This window comes from Drosophila subobscura, chromosome A, assembly GCF_008121235.1.
Source record: "Drosophila subobscura isolate 14011-0131.10 chromosome A, UCBerk_Dsub_1.0, whole genome shotgun sequence".
Lineage (NCBI taxonomy): Eukaryota > Metazoa > Arthropoda > Insecta > Diptera > Drosophilidae > Drosophila > Drosophila subobscura.
The window spans coordinates 4,608,458-4,627,770 of NC_048530.1; the positions used below are offsets into that span (position 1 = coordinate 4,608,458).

A 19,313-nucleotide genomic window follows, 5' to 3' on the forward strand; every position below is an offset into this window, starting at 1 on the left:
CGCTTTTGTGTAAAATTAAATGTACTTATAATAAAGACATCAGGCGGCGATTGGAGATAAGAGCTTAGATGTAGCTTGACATCATCAGTGTGGCTTCTGGTATAAGACGAGAGAAAGACAAAGATTGCTTTGCGGAGGGCCACTGTACTGGAGTGGTACTCCAGAAAAGCGAGCTGGTGGAGCTACTCCTAAAAGTGTCAGTGTGGGAGCTGAGGAGCTAGAAGAGGCTGCCGATCCATCCCCATTCAATGTAACAGAAACAATCATTTGCAACTGGATGCTGAATGCTGTTGTGGACAGAATCACTGGCAACCGAGTCCGAAGTTAGATTGATAGGGGTTTGTATTTTTGAGGCAGCTACCAGGCTGGAGGCTCCGACGGCGGATGGAGTATATAAAAATAAAAGAAAATAAATAAAATCAAAGAAATCGGTGATTAGTTAGGCGATCATGATGATTTTTTCATCAATATCCGGTGTTCCTTAGCAAAAAAAAAGGAGTAACTACAATATAAGTATAAGCCGGAGTATAGCCCCGATTATGTGCGCGTCTTTTTTTTTTAATTTTCATACATGTGTCTCTACATGTTACATACACTTACATACTGAACACAAAGCTCCCCTGCTTCCAGAAGGGGTGACTTGAATGAAAAATTCAAATGCAAATTTGTAAAATGTAAGGTCATAAGGTATACAATCCAATAAAATAAGTATTTATAATAAGCAAAATTGATTCTTCAATCGGATTAAATTATTGTTTCAGTGCTGAAAGTCTTTGCAAGCTAGTAATATCAAATAGAACATCAAAATCGAGGAAAATGATTTCGGATTAACGGTATATTTACAGTATATTTTGATGCAAGGGTATATTTCGGTATATTTCCGAGGGTCTGTCGGTATATTTTATTGATAATTCCGCGGTCACACTGGACGGTACATCCGCGGTCACACTGGTGAAACATTTGATAAAAAATATGAATTGAACGGTAAATTAGCGACAGGTGTTGTTGTTGTTTTGCTGATGTCCTGATGTTGCGTAGCATGTGATCCTTACCGCCGTTCGTGTCCGCGCACTTGTCCTCTACCGCGTCATTTACCGTTGCTGCATCTGTTGTTGTTGTTGTTCGGGTGGGTGGTGTGCGGGCGTCGGCGGAGCTGGTGCTGCCTCTGGCTCTGGCTCTGGCGGTCGTCCAGTCATGGAATCAGGAAGAACTAGCTACAGAAAAAAAGAAGAAAAAACCAGCAAATTCTATTGATTTTTAACAATGCCATGGCAGTACACACACAAACACAAAAAACCACGCATCGACATCTACACAGGCGCGCAAAGGCATCAATTCGCTGATGTACACACAAACACACACTCCCTACCCTACACACACCCAGATGTGTGTGTGTGTGTGTATTTGTGGTGAAGTAACGTCCGTGCCGTGCCAAACAATCGAAAACAAAGGCGAGACACACACAGCCTGCAACATCCAAGCCCTCCCCCGCAACACCTTCGGCAGGTAGTGGGTGGCTCTGTTGTTGTGTCTGGTAGCCAGCCCAGCCTCCTGCGTTTTCTGCACACTCGAGTTTGTTTTGCCTGCGCGGAACATTTTTGGAGGCCAAGTTTACGTGCGCAATCCACACACACACACACACACTGACAGAGAGCGAGTGTGGTAGGGAGGGGAACACATGGGAGGATACACGTGAAGGCTACGGCTACTGTGTCCCTTGATGACACGATTCGCGGGCCTTGTTATTGGGTTAATTGGCAGCATCAGTCAGCCAGCCAGCCAGCATTGATTTCTCTCATTCCGTCCCTTACTGGGGCTGTGGCTGCTGCAGTTGCAGTGATTCATCAGTTAGATCATCGAGCCAACTAACTTCCACCTTTTTCCACCTCTCCCTTAGGCAGTATCTACTCAGAACGAGGCATGTTAGCAGCAGCAGAAGCAGCAGCAGCAGCGGACGCAGCACTAGAGCAGTAATCCAAGACGGAGAGGAGCATTCACAGACTCAGTTTCAGTGTCAGTTCCAGTCCGCATCCATACAGCTGCGTTCAAGCAGCAAACCAGCAAACCATCCAGCATCCAGCGTCCAGCTTATCTACCCCCAGGCAGGAAATGAATTCAAATTCCTGCAGCGACAGCAGCAACGATTCGATGGCCAATCCGCTGCAAATGAACTTTGGACAGCCGCAGATGCAGATGCAGATGCAGTCGCTGCAGCAGGAGCGCTATGTGTGGGAGATGCGAACTCGCAGCCCGAATGTGACGCCTGCCAGCACAGTGCTTAACTCACCGGACCTGAATGCCGAGCTGCCGTATGCGCCGCTGCAGGGCCAGTCGCCGGGACAGTTGTCCATGGGTTATGGGGAAACTGGCGGACAGATGTCATCCTCCTACTACTACCAGCGGCCGCATCTCCATCAGATACGTGTCGGACGTAGTCCGGGCAGCCAGTTCGATGCCCACGAATCATCCCTGCCACAGGTAAGAAAATTCGTTGTGTAACAATCGAATAGGATGTAGGGAAGGAAAAGGAAGTCCTTGCGAGCATTCCTCCATTCATGAATCCCTCCGCGAATTGGCAACCCTTCTCATGTATTCTCTTGTATTTCTGTGGCAGGGTCGTGCCAGTCCCGGTTCGCCAACGGATGTGGGCAAGGCCGATGGCCAGTGCCTGAGGGATGGGGAGATTGTTGTATTCGACGACATTGACACAAACTGGATGAACAAGGCCGCATCGGCGTTGCGCTCAGACAGCCAGGAGGATATACTGAAGGTAACCAAAATGATTGGCCAGCTGCCCATAGCCGAGTACGAGGGATCGCCGCGTCGGTTTGGCAACCAGCCGGCGACAGTGCCAGCGGCAGCAACGAGCATGGCATCGAATAGCGGCTCACGCAAACGTCCGCCAGGCTTTCCACAGCGCGTCTCGCCCACCACGAGCGGCAGCGGTGTGGCCGGCAAGGCATCGTCGGGCAATCTGATAGATCTGAATGATCACGAGGAGGACAGCAGGATGGCGGCAGCAGCAAGAGAGAAAACACCAGCATTCGATTATTTATACGAGTTCTCGGAGACGCGCAAGGTGCTGGAGGAGTTCTTCAAGGCCAATCCCGATGATGAGAAACGTTTCGCGGACTACACCACAGAGAGCGGCGATGATGTGCCCAATGCGGTGAGTAGACACACGAATAACGAGAAAAGGATTCCTCCTAAAGAAGCAAGTTTCCTCCTCCTGCATAGCAGCAGCAGCAGCACCAGCAGCAGCAACAGGAATATCCGGCAACGACACCCATGGAGCAAGCGTACATTGGCCAGCGGCTGGCTAGGATACCCAAAGAAGAGCTTTATATGGTACATCGTTCGCCCAGCAAGAAGCAGGTGAGACGAAACAGGACTCCTCCAAGGAAAACACTTGCCAACACATTCTCTTTCCACAGCAGCCACCCAGCGAGAACAGTGTCTGTGTGCCGATTGTGTACCAGGAGCAGCACAACGATATTGAGCTGTATATCGATTCGAATAGCCGCAGCAGCGGTGATCTGGCGGATACCGAACTGGAGGCGAATCTGCGGCGACATTCGCGCAACTTTACCCTCTCGCCGGAGACAACGGACTACGATTCGAACTGCGGCGATCTGGATAGCCTGTCGAATGACATCAACTGCCCCACAGACTATGGCAAGCTGTACACGAGCATGCCCGTGCTGGAGGATGGCCTTAGCAGTGGCCATGCCTCCGATACGGAGAACAATGTGTCTGTTGTTTGTGACAAGCAACAGCAGCAGCAGCAGCAGCAGCAACCACAACAGCAGCCCGTCCACGAGCACAATGGCAATGCTAATGGCCCGATAAATGGTGAACGACTGGAGAACGAATATAACAACAGTGCCAGCCTGGCGACTGTCACAACGGATGCCTCGCAATCGGCGCTGATAAGTGACTTTGCCTCGCTGCCAATGCCGATGCCACCGCCACCGCCACTGCCACTGCCCTGCACACCGCCGCAAATTGAACTGCCAGACACGAACAGTGACGAACAGTCCATGCAGGCCGAGCAGGCCACAGCAGCCGCCGTAGCAGTGGAAAGCGATTGCTGCTCCATCGAGCAATCCCATTATGGTGCAGTCTATGAAGCAGGCAGTGCCGTCCAGCAGTCGGCCACTGCGGCGGTAGAGATCCAGGAGGCAATGAAGGAGATACGCACGGCCCTGCAGCGGGCCAAGACACAGCCGGATAAGCTCAAGTTTTGCGACGAAGTGCTGCCAACCGAGCCGGAGTCCCCCGTGTGGGTGCCGCGCAAATGTGAGGCGGCAGCAATTGGAATAGCAACAGCAATGCCAGCCACAGCGGCGCAGGAAGAGGAGCCGGATACCGATCTGGAAACGGATCGATTACTGGGCCAGCAGCGGCACGAGGAGCAGGATTTTTTTTCCGATCTGGTAAATGGCAGCTCGATCCATCGTCGTATTCCTATAACTAATATCCAAATTTACCAATTTATGCGCAGTCTCAGGAGCCAGATAGCAATGCCAATGAGGGTACGGAAATAGCCAGCAATGGGCATCTGAACGGCGGCTGCATTGACAACAATAATCCGAAGCCGCAGACCTATTCGTCGGCCACCATACGGCAGGGTATCGGCACCTCTCTGACGCCCAATTCGCCGGACATTTGCCAGATTGTGGGCACGGCGGACATAACGATCAGCGGTTCACCGGAGAAGCTGCAGTTCACCAAGAGTCCGACGGGATCCATTAAGTCGCTCAAAGACTCGGCAAATAGCGATAAGAAGGCAAAGTCGCGTAACAAGGAGGGTGAGTGGCGACTCCCTTAGTCGGAACGGAACGCAACGGAACGACGCCCCCCGCTTTACTTTGCTGTTGTTGTGGTTCCATTTTGACTGATATCTCCTCTCTCTCTCTCTTTCTCTCTCTCTCTCTTGAATATCCTATATCTAATATATAATAACATTTCACGCTGCAATCCGCACACCCATTTTCCACCCATTTATTTGTGATGTGTTTATGTGATGTAAGTGTCTCTGTCTCCTGCTCCTTCACTCGTTACTCTTTCACCACCTATCTCTCTCCTTGCCATGTACCTTTTCCTCTCTCTATCTCCTTTCTTTGTTTGTTTTGTGGCCTACGAAGCGTTAAAGCAGGTTAACCAACCTGCCACTGCCTTAACGTCTCGTGCCACATGCATGCCTCAATGTACACACTCAATGTACCCTTGGCCACATATCTAATAACCGCTTGTGTCTGTGTTTTAGGTCTATTGGAACCCAAAGTTCTCATCGAGGGCGTGCTCTTCCGAGCCAAGTATCTGGGATCGACGCAGCTCGTATGCGAGGGCCAGCCCACGAAGTCAACGCGCATGATGCAGGCCGAAGAGGCTGTCTCGCGGATCAAGGTGAGTGTTAAAGAGTGAGCCGCCCCCTCCACCCCCCACACGTATGTACATATGTAGTTCCAGCTCCATCCTAAGTGTACCTTAATGTTAGGCTATCTATTTGCTGCAATGCTAAATGTGTGTTGTTGTGTCTAAACTTTCTCTCGTTCGCTTTTCTCGTTCCCTGCTGCGCATTCCCTTTGAATAGGCTTTGGTAAGAGATCGTTTCGATCGTTAACCCCACCACCCAAACCCCCCTAAAACAAGCACAGATGTGGGCATATTTATGACACTTTTGTACATTTTTATACACCATACAGGCACCCGAGGGCGAGAGCCAGCCGAGCACGGAGGTGGACCTGTTCATATCAACCGAGAAGATAATGGTGCTAAACACAGACCTCAAGGAGATCATGATGGATCATGCCCTGCGCACCATTTCTTACATTGCCGACATCGGGGATCTGGTGGTGCTGATGGCCCGTCGCCGGTTCGTGCCCAACAGCTTGGGCGATTCAAATCCTAGCCCCAGTCCAAATCCGCTTGGAGATGTGTCCAATCCGACGGTGACGGTGTCGGTGTCGGCCAGCGAGGCAGCTGACTCCTCGCCACCAAAGGAACCCTTACAGGCGCTGCACAGCAAGCACAATCGCACACCGAAGATGATCTGCCATGTGTTCGAGAGCGATGAGGCTCAGTTCATAGCCCAGTCGATTGGCCAGGCCTTCCAGGTGGCCTACATGGAGTTCCTCAAGGCCAATGGCATCGAGAACGAGAATCTGGCCAAGGAGATGGATTACCAGGAGGTGCTCAACAGTCAGGAGATCTTCGGCGATGAGCTCGAGATATTCGCCAAGAAGGAGCTCCAGAAGGAGGTTGTCGTACCCAAGGCCAAGGGCGAAATTCTTGGCGTTGTCATCGTCGAATCGGGCTGGGGCTCCATGCTGCCCACGGTCGTGATTGCCAATCTAATGTCCACCGGGGCCGCAGCCCGTTGCGGCCAGCTGAACATTGGCGACCAGCTGATAGCCATTAATGGCATGAGCCTAGTCGGTCTGCCGCTCTCCACCTGCCAGAGCTACATACGCAATGCCAAGAATCAAACTGCCGTCAAGTTCACCGTTGTGCCCTGTCCCCCAGTCGTTGAGGTTAAAATACTGCGGCCCAAGGCCCTCTTCCAGTTGGGTTTCAGTGTCCAGAATGGCGTGGTAAGAGAACAAGAATCCTTCATCCCTTCTCAACGATTTCTTCTACTAAATGAATGATTCTTTCCATCTGCAGATCTGCAGTCTGCTGCGCGGTGGAATTGCCGAGCGCGGCGGTGTCCGTGTGGGTCATCGCATCATCGAGATTAACAATCAGAGTGTTGTGGCCGTACCCCATGATACCATTGTCAAGCTCCTGTCATCATCTGTGGGCGAGGTAAGCGCACGCATCACGTTTCCAATTTTCTCACTTTTCTCATTGGAAACATTTTTCGCTTTTGTTTAGATCCTTATGAAGACCATGCCCACGTCCATGTTTCGTTTGCTCACTGGCCAAGAGACGCCTATCTATATATAAAAAAAAATATATGTATCTGCTCACACACGACCTGCCCCCCTGCCCGTCGCACTCCGTTGGAGTACACGCCGTGTACTGAACAGACCCGCAAATGCACTCTCCAATTGGAATCACTCGCTATCAAGGAGCCGTCTCTGTGTGGAATCGATCCTACAACGAGCTCCTAATATATGAGCGAGCTCAAAATTGATCAACTTTAAGTGGCCGCAATGCATGGCCGTTGTTATCGTTATCGATAACAACAGTTCAACAATCGATTTGAACACAGCAAAGCAGCTTTAAATTTGAATGACTCCGATAAAAAGAAACATTGTAAATGGAAGTAACTTTCGTTGTAACTCGACGATTTCGAAACAGTGTCGAAGCCCGAAGGAATGAAAGGAATAATCAGTCTCACCCAATGTTTGCTTCTTGGTTGCTTGGCTTCCTTTTCGTAACAGTTCGCGTTGCTCTTTGCCCTTCTTTGTATATGAAAAAGACTGAATTTTGAGAGAGTGTGTTCGTGAGTGCGTGGATGGATTGGTGGGTGTGGGTGTGGGTGTGCGCGTGTGTGTGCTACTCAGTGTCTGTGTACAGCAAAGTACTAAAATGGTAAAGTACTCAACCCCAGCCTCCTGTCTACTGTCTCTTGCGTCCCAGAACCCAGTAAGCAGTACCCAGAACACACCCCACCCTCGTGTAGAACAATAGTTTAAGCATTTGATTGAATTTACTTGCAAGCAACTACGATTATTGTATTAACTTCTATGATATGATTTCCATGTAAATGAACCCTAAGGCTTACCGTATTTAATATTATTTTTTAACTACATTTATAATTTCGATGCAAAGGAAACAAAACAAAAACAATTTATGCCAAAAAAGAAATACGCTATAAGGGAATATTTACGCGATAAGCTGAGATTTCGTTGAATTTTTATTGTATAGAGAGATAGAGAGAGAGAGAGAGAGCCGTTATGGATTATTATTGCAATACCGGAGATATCATAATTATATTTATAGCATAGCATTAGTAACCAAAGCCATGCATGCCTGCAAAACAACCACAAAGCCCGCAAAAATACCACAACAAAATAAACAAAACAAAAATGAAAACAAAAAATGCATTTAAGAGCGTCAAAGTTAAGCGAATGTTTAAGATTCTGTCTGTATCTATCTACTATCTGTATATGTACACAAGAAATCAGCACACTTCTCGATCGATCGAATTAATGCCATACACACGAGATACATACATACATATGTACATAAAAACATAAATGTATGTACATATGTATGTGCGTACGCTTTGCATAGGAGTCTCTGTATCTGTATTTGATATAAATATGAATCGAAAACAATAAGCAAAACAGCAAAAGTAATACGAAGAACAATAATTTCAGCATTGTCTAGTTTTTGTTAAGCGAGAGAGGATACATACACACATATGTATGTATGTATATGTATAAGAAATGGATGGCAGCGAGTGGCGGCAGCAGCGAGAAAAGGATAGCGAGAGAGAGAGCTTATTTTTGCATATTTAAAAACAAAGAAGACAAAGATGAACAAAGCAAAAAGCAAATGAACAAAAATCTAATATTGAAATCCACACTTAGGCATACATATGTACATACATACATATGTATGTATGTTATTAATCTAAATGGAAATGACTAAAGAATATTCTAAATATTTCAAGTGCAGGTGACAAAAAAAAAAAAGAAATTACAAATTAAATAAATAAACACAAGTTAATAATATTTATATATGTATATGTATACATACTTCTGATCGCCATTCGGAAGTGCAGGCGCAATATTTTTGCAAATACACAAGCGAACACACACACACACAACACACACACACAAGCCACAAGACAGTAAATTTAATGAATACATTTCGAAACCGATGTATTTATGTATGTACTTGGGAAACAGCATCACCAAGGAAAGTCTAAAACTCTGCTACTGCGCCTCTAACTAACTTCTAAAACCAAACACTAATCGTATACTACTTAATGCAATTTATTTATTAATATTTAACACGTGACCGAATACAAAAAAACAAAACAAAAATGGAACAACAAGAAATAAACTACATTTATACACAAAAACAAACTCAATTCTTTAGTCGGTTTCGGGTTGATCGGATACAGTTGCTTTCTGTACGCTTCGCCCTTTAATCTTGATTTCCTGAATGAGCAAGAGTAAGTTCATAGTTTTTTTTGGCATCCCAAAATCCTTTGAAATGTTCCCTTCAAACCAATTACCCAAAACCTTATCACCCAGCTTAACTCATGCAGCACAAAACCCCAAACCAATGGAGCCACAAATGCTTACACAGGCCACTTACCACACAATATATGGATTTGCCAGTTCATACAAGCCAAACGTCACCGTTGGTCTGTTTGGTCAGTGCATTTGTCAATTTAGTAAGTTCATTTTACGGGTGGCGCTCTCTGTAGGCTAATCGAGAACTTGTGGCGCCACCTCTGGCAAGATTCGGGACCTGAGAATAGCGTTCCCTCCGCCAGAGGCGCTTTTCTTGTCCGTATTTCCCCAGACTATTTTCGGATATATAGAAAAGTCTATCGATGGTTTAGCCGATTGTTGTTTACATCATTTCTTGGTTTGTTTAATTCGATTTTTGGCAAATATTATTGGTTTTGTTTGTTTTTTGCCAGACACCCAGGTATATCATGTCGTTGGCCACTGCGTACTCGGCGCGCCAGCGGATGCAGCGTCTGTTGAGGACAACAATTTGCCACCTTAGCTCCTCAGCGACCGTTGCCTCCGAGCGAACCGATGGCCAGCTGTTGACCGCTGACGAGTATGCGGCCCTTCTATCGCCGGAGCAGCAAAAGTGCTGCATGGAAAAGATGCGCAATCTGCCGGCCTTTCCCCGACCAAAATCCCTGACACCCACTAGGCGCGAAAAGCTATCGGCCTCCGTGCTCATTGCTCTTTGCCAGGAACGGGGCACGTAAGTGGCGGCACAGACGTGTGTATGTGTACCCGTCCGGATATCGCGACTCCAACCACGATGACCATTCTCTTCCGCCTTTCAGGGACGAGATTTCGCTGCTTTATACGCGCCGCTCCCGACACTTGCGTAGTCACAGCTTTCAGATCTCCTTTCCGGGCGGGAAACGGGACGAAAGCGATGAGAGCTACGTGGACTGTGCCCTGCGCGAGACGGAAGAGGAAATCGGTCTGCCTCGCGATCGCATCCAGGTGTGGGGGGAGGCAAAGCCCTTATATTTGCCTCGAACCTCGGCCATTGTGCCTGTGGTCGGCTTTGTGGCCGACTTTCACATCTCTGAGCTGCGTCTGAACTGGGAAGAGGTTGAGGAAGCATTCAGCATACCGCTCAACGCATTGATGGCACCCAAGGCGGCGCGGCACACGCAATTCCGCAGCGGCTACAGCGGCCCCGTCTTCGTGGTCGATCAGTACCGCATCTGGGGCATCACTGGCTACCTGACCCACGTCTTTCTGCACTGTCTGCTGCCCCCCAGCCAGCTGCCCGACACCCTCAAGACAAATATCAAATTTGTGCGTCCCTTCAAAATTCCCCCAAAACCAGGCCATCATCGTTCGGACCCATCAATGGCCAGCTAATTGAGAACTCGGACTCTAGCCAATTCCACTCAATCTGATTCGAGTTGGGATGATCGCTAAAAATGTTTTAAACAAATAAACCAGTCGCCAAAGAGGTCTTGTCCTGTTTGTTGTTATGTACAGACTATTTTTGTTGTAAAATTGAGTAAAAACGTTGTTGATTTTTACGCTATGTTCGAAGATATTCGATATTCCCACAGATTGGCAACGATTTACTGATTTTCATTGCAAAACCCAATCGAAAGGGCAATTGAATTCTTTCGGAAATTAAATGGAAGATCAGTTGGAAGGGAAACCCTTGATGATAGTCGGTTCAAACACTTTGTTCAGCAGTTTCTTGTTTGATTTGCTATTGGGAATCCGAAGTAAAAGTTCTTGAAAGTTTTCTGTTAATTATTTGGGGCGGCAACAATCGCGGAGGTCGAATGGGGATCTATCTGGATATTCATTAATTTGTTGCCTACAACGATTGGTTCTTTTGCCGTCGCAGTTGAGATTTCGATTCCTATCCGTAACTGGATGGGATGGTGACTGGTACGTGCCGAGTATATGTGATGTGAGATATTTGATGGCATTCCGAGGTCCAGCCAGCCTCTTTTGCGCATGCACGAATAAATGGGATACACAGTTTCTGGCCACCGTTCAGATATGTACACAGACAGCAGTCAGTCAGTCATACAGTCGCGTATTCGAAGGAGTAGTGATGCTTTCATTAAATAAAAATCAGGCGCAGTTTTTGGTTCTTTATTTTATTTTCTTCATCATTTTTATCTCATCGAAGGCGCAAGCCGAAGAGAGAAATATTAATAAGCTGCTGAATAACCAGGTCGTTGTCAGTCGCCAGATAATGTGCATTCTTGAGAAGAGCGAATGCGACCAATTGGGCCAGCAACTTAAAGGTAGCGTAAATACATCCACAATTTGTCAACTGCGATGCCACAGTTGAAATCAAAAATCTTATTCAATAAATTTCAGCCGCCCTGCCAGAAGTTATAACCAGAAAGTGCAGGAACTGTTCGCCCCAACAGGCTCAAAAGGCGCAAAAGCTGACAACATTTTTACAAACAAGATACCCCGATGTCTGGGCGATGCTTATAAGAAAATACCAAAGTGTCTAAATATACGTACTACCACAGGCTATTTATACCCATGAATGAATTCAACAATAAAATCGTAGTATCGTAAAATTGTCAAATTACTTCCGCATTTTGTTCTTGTAAATTTTCTCTATATTTCTGTATATTTCTATGGAAGTGTCTGTAAAATGTCTGGCATCGGCTTGGTGCTGGCCATCCTCCACAAGAACCCAAACCCAGTTGAATCACACAGGAGAAAGTGATTCGACTTTTGTAATTTATTTCTTACAGCGGGAAGGGACGGGTAAGTTTGTCTCGCCGCGCCCCGGATATCCGTCACGCCAGACTCTGGTTGGGGAACCAACAACCACAACATAGGCGCTCCAGCAAACTGCTCGCAAGCTACTTCCACTAGGCCAGCGAAAACGAAAGGATGCAAACACTATCCACACAATTGCTCAAGACAATACTCTTAAGCCAATTGAAACTTTTCAGCAGAGCATACACATCTGGGTTGATAACGTAGTTGATACTCAACTATTTTATTTATATTGTTTGTTTAATTAGCATACGCTTGACAGCCCTGGAAGAGGCCTACATCATACAAAAATACTTAAATCGCGATTCAAATCAAAAACCATGAAAATCGGTCCAGCCATTCTAGAGTTATAAGTGGTCGATTTAACACGATCCTGTTTTATATATGTATTTAGATTTAGATATATAGTTTTACTCCGAAATATCAATTGGAATGGATGTGGTAAACGTCGGCGTCTCCAGCTCCTCGTGCTTTTTCATTTTGAGACTCTACACGAAAAAGCGTGGGGCAAATGGAAAGGTGTACAATTAGTAAACATAAATTGTTGATAGAAAACGCCTTTTAGTTGATTAATTCCCCACCTGTTGCAGCTTGTAGTGATTGATAATGTCCTGGTCGGCCGGGCACGATTGTGTGAAGGCATCCAGCTGATACATGTGATACATGTAACGCCACAGCGCTGTCAAGTGTGTCTGTGTGCAAAGAATGATATCATTGGGATTAGGTTCAAGGTTCAAGGATCAAGCATCAAGGAATTATTTATCCACTTACTGGTATCTCAAAGTCCACAAAGTATTTGCCAGCCACACGAATGTGCTGGAGACGTGGCATCAGCTCACAGTCGAAGCAGCACATGGTGTCGCCTGTGAGGAAGCGTGTATTGCGATTGGCCAAATGATCGTTGATCTTCTTGAGGTGCGACAAGAGGGCATTGTTCTTGGCATCGTCCTTCTTCACCAGCATCAGCTTCAACTTCACATACAGATTCTCGATCAGTGTGGCCACCTCCTTGTCCTGCACAAACAGATTATACCCGCCGGGTATATTCTTCATAATGTGACGCTCGATCTTCTCGTTCTCCAGTATGGCCAGGCCATTGTCAATCAGAATGGGCGGATGAGTGGCCTCGAAGTTGGTGCGAAAATCTGGCGGCGGCTTCTGCATATCCACTGTGGTCACCTTCAGGCTGATTGTCTTCAGCTCGGCCAGCAGATACAGATCCATGAAGTACTCCTGACAGAACAGGCAGGCACCCTTGCGGCGTCCATCGATGGTGGAGGCCTATGAAAAATTCGCAAAATTAGTCAATGTGGGTCAAATGTGTTTTTCCGTAACGGTTTGCCTAATAGGAAATTTAGCTTGCATAATGACGAGCTCGGTCGCTGACTTCGCGTGCCGCCAATTACCGATAAATAAATCAAATAAAAGTTTTCAACATAATTTCAGTCATGTGACATCATCACAACACCACCACCACCACCACCATCATGATCAGAGCTCTGACGCTGCCAAGAATGAGTAATTGGAGGAGGAGACTCTTTGCCAGCAGGAAGTCGAGTTGGGCCCAGTCTCGGACCCAGAGCCTTGCTCTGTCATATTCTGCATCAGTGCACTGCCAAGGCCAGTAGCAAAAGGCAGTCAGCGGCGGCAGGCAGCACATGTTCATCAAGTGACGACGATGACATCATCATCATCATCATCGCATCAAATGACAGTGTGTGTGCGTGCGAGCGAGAGGTTTGCTTTACTTGTCGATTTCCACTGCCTTGCCTTTCCCGTTGTTGCCGTTTTTCTGTCGACAGCCGGCTTAACTTCAATGGCAATCAATGTGTGCGTTAGATAAGCATTCAGCATTCTTGTTTGCCTTTTACACAGCAGTCAGTCAGTTGATTGGAGAACAAAACCCACAACCGCAACAACATAACGAAAACGTTTTCGTTTTTATTTTCTTTCTTGTTATCCAAAAAGCTGTTGTTAGCTTTTGAATCATTTTTTAAAATTCCTCGATCAAACGAAGTACGCTATCTGCAATCATTCTGACGAACATCAATCGATTAAACTCGATAATAGTTGGCGCGTTAGCTCCGACAAAAACTTTACACGCCTGAATTCCCAAACAATTAAATTATAATTCCTAATATCTACATATGTCGTTAATTAGCATTTGCCCTGTGTGTTAATGGCTTAATGGGCCGCACAGACCCACAGACACACAGAGAGCAAACCCAGCCCACATGGCCCCCAGCAGCATAATCAAACACAACAACAACAGCAACACAATGGCTCTGTGGGAGCGCAGCAAGCGGTGGTTTTTGTTTTTGTTTTTGTTTTTTTGCTCGTATCAATTTCGCTTTGGTGCTTATTTCTTTCTTTTTATGTTAACAAAGCAGAGTAGAGTAGACTATGTTATTAACTGTGCTTTTCTGGATACGATACACACAACACACACGACCCACACGTACGCATGTACCATTGACCATGCACGCAAACTTCATACATACAGTCTCGTCTCCATCCATTACATTCCCCAATGACCCCGATAACATGCGGGGCATTTATTTGATGTATCTGTTTTTAGCCTCATTTGCCATTTGCTTTGGCTTTGGCTTTTCCTCCATCAGCTAGCAATATGAATTGCAAAAATCGCAAATTGTACAATAAATGTGTGGCAACGCCAAAGGTCAGTCAGTCGAGTCAGTCAGACAATCGGGCAATCTTGCTGCTGCTGCAACTTGACGCTTTCAAAATAGAAATGACGAGAGAGAAGAGACGGCAGCAGAAAAAACAACACCAAAAGCAGTTAGCAAATGTCAAGTGCCATTCACATGCACATCCACATTCACACACTCGTCTACATATATGGCACTTCTGGCTAATAATATCCACACACACTCAAGCACACCTCGAGAGGTAGGGTACCTTGCCAATAAAAACTGTAGATCTTTGTACAACATTTTCGTTGGAAATACATAAATTATGGACATATATTCATGTACATCTGACTGCCTCTCCTCACCTTGTTCCAAGCCAATCCCCGATTCCCGTATTATGTGCTTGTTATTGCAAAAAAAGCTAGCATTGATCCTATGTACAATCTACGTTTCTCAGGTATTGCATAATATTTACTGCTCTGTAAACAAGTTTGTTCGATCGGATTTTAAGGTTGCTCTAATTACTCCTTACTCTGCTTGGCTATTATAAATAAATAAAAATAACATAAATGTATCATCTGACCATTGGAACATTCCAAATCTGCCTCTGCCTTGCAAACTCACATTCTCCCATTATATTGATAGCCGGCAGTTATGTCGCTGCTTTGTATGCCTTTTCAATTGTAAATTTGTGGAGCGATAAGATAAAAACCATGGCAAGAAAATAAAAAAAAAACACATAACTAAAGTAAAGTCAAATAAAATAAAAAAATGTGTTTGCTGTGTGCCAACAGCAACAACAAATCATAAATAAAAACGAAAATGAAATTAAATAGTTGTTGGCGGGCATCGCGCACCGGGCACCCCTACCCCTCCTGTCTGACTGTCTCTGCCTCCCCGCGTGGCGTTATTTTTGGAACCGGTTCGCCGACAGCTGCAGAACGCAATCATTCCGTTTTCAGATGATGACGATCCTCAATGGGGATGGGAGTGCAAATGGGAGTGAGGGAGGGGTACATACATACATATGTCAGCCTTGAGGAGAGCTTTTCTTCACATGCCACAACGCGATTCTACCGATTTCACCGATTCGTTTTGGGCCACATACACACAGGCACATACAGCAGATACATTCGTACATGCATACATATGTTTGTATGTATACTTTGATATCTTATCAAGCACGGGCGGAAGCCTCCGTGATGAAGTAATGGCCAAAATAATACAACAAAAATATAATCAACACTAAGTGACGACGGGGGTGGGGTGCATGCATGATATTTTTTTTGGGTGTGCTATAAACGTGAGTTTCACACTTGCATACATATCTTCCGCCCCACAAATTGGTAATGGGCTAATGGGTCTTTCCGTCACCCCCGCCACATTTAACACCCGCGCACTTCTCCACTGGCCTTCTTATTATTTATGAAAACTGGAGCGGTAATCAATTTGTAGAATTCATTCCACCACCGCGACTTAATAGGTTCCACCACAGCAGAAGCAGCAAAGGCATCCGAGTAATTAACTGAAATAAATAATTCACAAAATTGCAAGCAGGGGTACACGAAGACAGCAGAAACCAGAAAATATGTGTAGGAATGGTGTAGCCAGAGCGTTTATACCCTCGATTAACGATTAATATGTGGTCTTGCATCAAATTAGCCCACAATTACAAACATCTTTGCAGTATAGAGATACCTCACTGCAAGGGTAAAACAATAACAGACATTTGTCAATGAAATCCACACGCCATCCACAGCAACAAAAAGTAACAGATCAACTGTCAATGGGTGGAAGGTGGAACCTATGAAGGTGGAATGAGGAGAAGCAGAATCTGTGTGGGTGGAAGTAGAGTAGAAGCAGAAGCTAAGGCTAAGACGGAGTATGAGGAGGAGACGATGTGATTCACGATAAACATTTGCGTGTTTTCTGCACACTCGAGAAAACATGCATATGCATTGCATACATGCATATGGATTCATGTGCACATTGACTAACAGCACGTGGAGGCGTGAAGAAGACAACAAATCAGTTGGTTCAACTGTCATCTCATCATGCACAAACACACACACACACGCACACACTGAATGGGGTACCGCATACACTTGTGGTCAACGTTCTAGGGCAGTTCTGGTATATTTTAGAAGGTTTATTCATTAATTTGAACTTTGCTTTGGTAGATTTTAAGATTGTGAAGATTTTGCATTGACCTCAGCTGTATGGACTGCAACAGCTACAGCTTCAGTTTCTCTCTATTCGCTTGGAGTGGCAACAAAGAAGCGCATTTTCCTCAACTTGGACAATTGTTATCGTTTGTAAAGGGCGCCCTCAACAAAAAGGCCTTAAATTAGTATAAGTGGATCGTGAAAACATACTCTTACATGCATCTGTACATACATATATACTGCATAAGAAAGGATCGTTTCAAATCGGAATCGTTTAAGGAAGGAAAATATGTTTGTCCCCCCACCCATCTTTGCAATGTTTCTTTTGTTTTGATTCGAAGCCAATTTGGGGCATCTCTTCAGATCTCGCGTGGGCGATGACTCCGAGACTCCATTTCCGAACTCTGCACGAGGAGGCTTTGGCTTTGGCTCTGGCTTTGTCGCGAAATGGCGGGGAGGGCAGGGGCAGGGAGGCGAAAAAGTGCACACGAGAAAAACCTGTTTAGCGTTCAATGATTGTTTTGTTAGCTGCTTCTCCCCACCCCCTCCCGCGCTTTGTCTCTCTGTGGAAACAACAAAACCATTTGTGTTTGTTCGTTGCCTGCACGCGCGGAACAGAGAGGCATGCCACACCATCACATCACCCCAACTACAGCAGCTCCGAGTGCTGCTTCCAGTGCTTGCTTTCCTTCCCGCTCTTAAATTGAACTTTCACTTTTCATTTTTTTTTTTGCTATTCGCTGTAAATGGAAATGGCTTTCCCATGTGCGAATGCGCTTTTCGTGTTGGTTATGTCAAAGATGCTTCTCGGCTGCTGGCTGGAAAAGTGCTGAGCTGAGCATCCCAGTCTACAGTCAACAGGTGCGCGCGCGCCTCGCATCCACTTTCTCTGGCAACAGGAAAAGGGAGTGGGGCTATTGCTCATTGGATTGGGCCAGGGACTGTGACTGTGAGTGGAAATAGGGCTGGGTTTTGGACCTCATGGAGCAGAATTAGTCATGCACTGTAAGACTTTTCGAGAGGTGCGGCCCTGTGGCGTGGGATGGACTGATGGATGGTTGTTTTTGGTTGCTTTTAGATTGGCGGAGGAGGTGGCAGAGAGGGCCGACCACTAGAATCAACAATCCAAAGTGTGTTCCGAAAACAATCACAAATTACTTTGGCAAATAAAGCGGACACATGGCTCCTCTAGTGATGCGGCAGGCAAAAGGTATGACGAATGCCCCCAAGAAGTTTAGAAATCACTCAAAGATAAATAAAAGAAGCCAAGAACTGTATTTGGGACTTGTGTCAGCATTTTGTTGAGCAATTGGCGCAAATGGGAAGCATGATTAAGAGTTTTGGAAGCAGGAGATAAGAATAGAACCGCACAGAAATACGTTACGATCCACAGTTGCAGCCTTCCACACTCTTACACACGCATACACAAATCAACGGGCCAGCAGGCCATGGTGTATGTGTGTGTGTCCGCTCGCTGATGGTAGGGAGGAAAGAAAACCGGTTTTGGCGATGCTTAGAAACCACAAAAAACAACACACAGAAAAGGGGGGGCGTGCAAGAGATGGCTGATGATAAAGGGGGAGAAGCTCTGGGCTCTGGCTTTGACTCTGGGCGCTACTTGCTGACTCTGGCAAAAGACAAATAAAACCCAAAAGCAGAAATGAAATGGACATAATGAATATACAATTCTGTTTCTTGTGACACACACACGCACAAACACCCAACACATAGAAGATGAAGAAACAGAAGAGGCAGACACAGAAGTGGCCAGAAACGGCAGTTTCAAGGTGTATTTATTTAAAGTGACGCATTGCTAAAGAACACTCTTACAATAGTTTTTCCCCATTTTGCATCGAATTGTAGCAGCAGCGTGCCAGAAGGATTGCGAGACTTATTTTCATAAATGACAAACACAATAAACATACTTGGGAGAGCGGAGAGAGACTTCATCACCTCATTCAAATACACCTTGGTACACCGTTCTTTTTGTCTTTGTTTGCTTTTGCATTTGCTCTGCCGACGCTTGACAGCGCTGCATTTTCACTTTGTGGCATGGAATTTTTTTGCAAATTTAAATGAAAACCCAGTTAATACATGCATACCCATGCGTGTATTTATGAATGTATGCAAATATGACCAAAAGAAAACCCACCTTGATGATCAGTTCTATCTCGGGAACATCGAATTTGCTGCTGCCGTTTGTCGCCTCCTGCTGCGGCTGCGTCTCAACGTCGGCGCTGGACATGGTTCGCTTCTTATTCTTCTCTTCGCTTACAGCGTTTTGTGGAAAGGTTTATCCGCGTGACGGGGTGCGTACGTGCGTGTGTGTTTGGCTTTTCGCTTTTGTTGTGCTAATTTTTGTATTTGCTAATACTCGATAAATGTACACAGACACACAATCACTGAATGGGGAAACAGACACACTCACTGCAACAAAATATCTATGATTGCTGATTGCTGTCAATTTCTCGCACTTGTGTGCTGTGTGTTTTTTGTTAAAAAATAAAATAAACAGCAGTGCGAACGCGGACTTATCGATAAAATAATCGAAA

General features: G+C 45.8%; 4 protein-coding genes across 12 annotated transcripts; 3 read left to right on the top strand and 1 right to left on the bottom strand.

Annotated features, from left to right (window-relative positions):
* Positions 1-924: 924 nt before the first annotated feature.
* Positions 925-8,053, top strand: LOC117889922. 9 transcript variants are annotated; one of them, XM_034794451.1, is made up of 11 exons: positions 925-984; positions 1,898-2,478; positions 2,615-3,169; positions 3,238-3,375; positions 3,435-4,436; positions 4,505-4,811; positions 5,270-5,409; positions 5,597-5,602; positions 5,709-6,596; positions 6,670-6,810; positions 6,880-8,053. In XM_034794451.1, the coding sequence occupies exons 2-11, from the start codon at positions 2,110-2,112 to the stop codon at positions 6,949-6,951; spliced, it is 3,618 nt and encodes a 1,205-aa protein (XP_034650342.1). In that variant the 5' UTR covers positions 925-984; positions 1,898-2,109; the 3' UTR covers positions 6,952-8,053. The 9 variants fall into 9 exon arrangements, with proteins under 9 accessions (XP_034650342.1, XP_034650351.1, XP_034650359.1 ...); XM_034794460.1 differs by having other exon boundaries at positions 3,438-4,436; XM_034794468.1 differs by having other exon boundaries at positions 3,250-3,375.
* Positions 8,054-9,539: 1,486 nt separating this feature from the next.
* Positions 9,540-10,717, top strand: LOC117890041 (nucleoside diphosphate-linked moiety X motif 8). Its single transcript, XM_034794662.1, has 3 exons — positions 9,540-9,912; positions 9,998-10,597; positions 10,637-10,717. Exons 1-2 carry the CDS (start codon positions 9,629-9,631, stop codon positions 10,548-10,550), a joined length of 837 nt encoding a protein of 278 aa, XP_034650553.1. The 5' UTR covers positions 9,540-9,628; the 3' UTR covers positions 10,551-10,597; positions 10,637-10,717.
* A 498-nt stretch (positions 10,718-11,215) lies between these two features.
* LOC117890067 (allergen Tha p 1) lies at positions 11,216-11,740 on the top strand. The gene is made up of 2 exons (XM_034794709.1): positions 11,216-11,449; positions 11,526-11,740. Exons 1-2 carry the CDS (start codon positions 11,254-11,256, stop codon positions 11,666-11,668), a joined length of 339 nt encoding a protein of 112 aa, XP_034650600.1. The 5' UTR covers positions 11,216-11,253; the 3' UTR covers positions 11,669-11,740.
* Positions 11,741-12,244: 504 nt separating this feature from the next.
* LOC117890050 (chloride intracellular channel exc-4) lies at positions 12,245-19,256 on the bottom strand. Its single transcript, XM_034794674.1, has 4 exons — positions 18,914-19,256; positions 12,717-13,226; positions 12,527-12,637; positions 12,245-12,433 (listed from the first exon to the last, which is right to left on the bottom strand). Exons 1-4 carry the CDS (start codon positions 19,004-19,006, stop codon positions 12,356-12,358), a joined length of 792 nt encoding a protein of 263 aa, XP_034650565.1. The 5' UTR covers positions 19,007-19,256; the 3' UTR covers positions 12,245-12,355.
* Positions 19,257-19,313: the final 57 nt, after the last annotated feature.

Coding starts and splice junctions, on each gene's coding strand:
- LOC117889922 (XM_034794451.1), top strand. CDS start 2,110: ATGAATTCAAATTCCTGCAGCGACAGCAGCAACGATTCGATGGCCAAT. Junction 3,376..3,434: donor GTTCGCCCAGCAAGAAGCAG/GTGAGACGAAAC, acceptor CTCTTTCCACAG/CAGCCACCCAGCGAGAACAG. Junction 4,812..5,269: donor AAAGTCGCGTAACAAGGAGG/GTGAGTGGCGAC, acceptor TCTGTGTTTTAG/GTCTATTGGAACCCAAAGTT.
- LOC117890041 (XM_034794662.1), top strand. CDS start 9,629: ATGTCGTTGGCCACTGCGTACTCGGCGCGCCAGCGGATGCAGCGTCTG. Junction 9,913..9,997: donor CTTTGCCAGGAACGGGGCAC/GTAAGTGGCGGC, acceptor TCCGCCTTTCAG/GGACGAGATTTCGCTGCTTT.
- LOC117890067 (XM_034794709.1), top strand. CDS start 11,254: ATGCTTTCATTAAATAAAAATCAGGCGCAGTTTTTGGTTCTTTATTTT. Junction 11,450..11,525: donor ATTGGGCCAGCAACTTAAAG/GTAGCGTAAATA, acceptor AATAAATTTCAG/CCGCCCTGCCAGAAGTTATA.
- LOC117890050 (XM_034794674.1), bottom strand. CDS start 19,006: ATGTCCAGCGCCGACGTTGAGACGCAGCCGCAGCAGGAGGCGACAAAC. Junction 13,227..18,913: donor AGATAGAACTGATCATCAAG/GTGGGTTTTCTT, acceptor AATTTTTCATAG/GCCTCCACCATCGATGGACG. Junction 12,434..12,526: donor ATCACTACAAGCTGCAACAG/GTGGGGAATTAA, acceptor TTTTTCGTGTAG/AGTCTCAAAATGAAAAAGCA.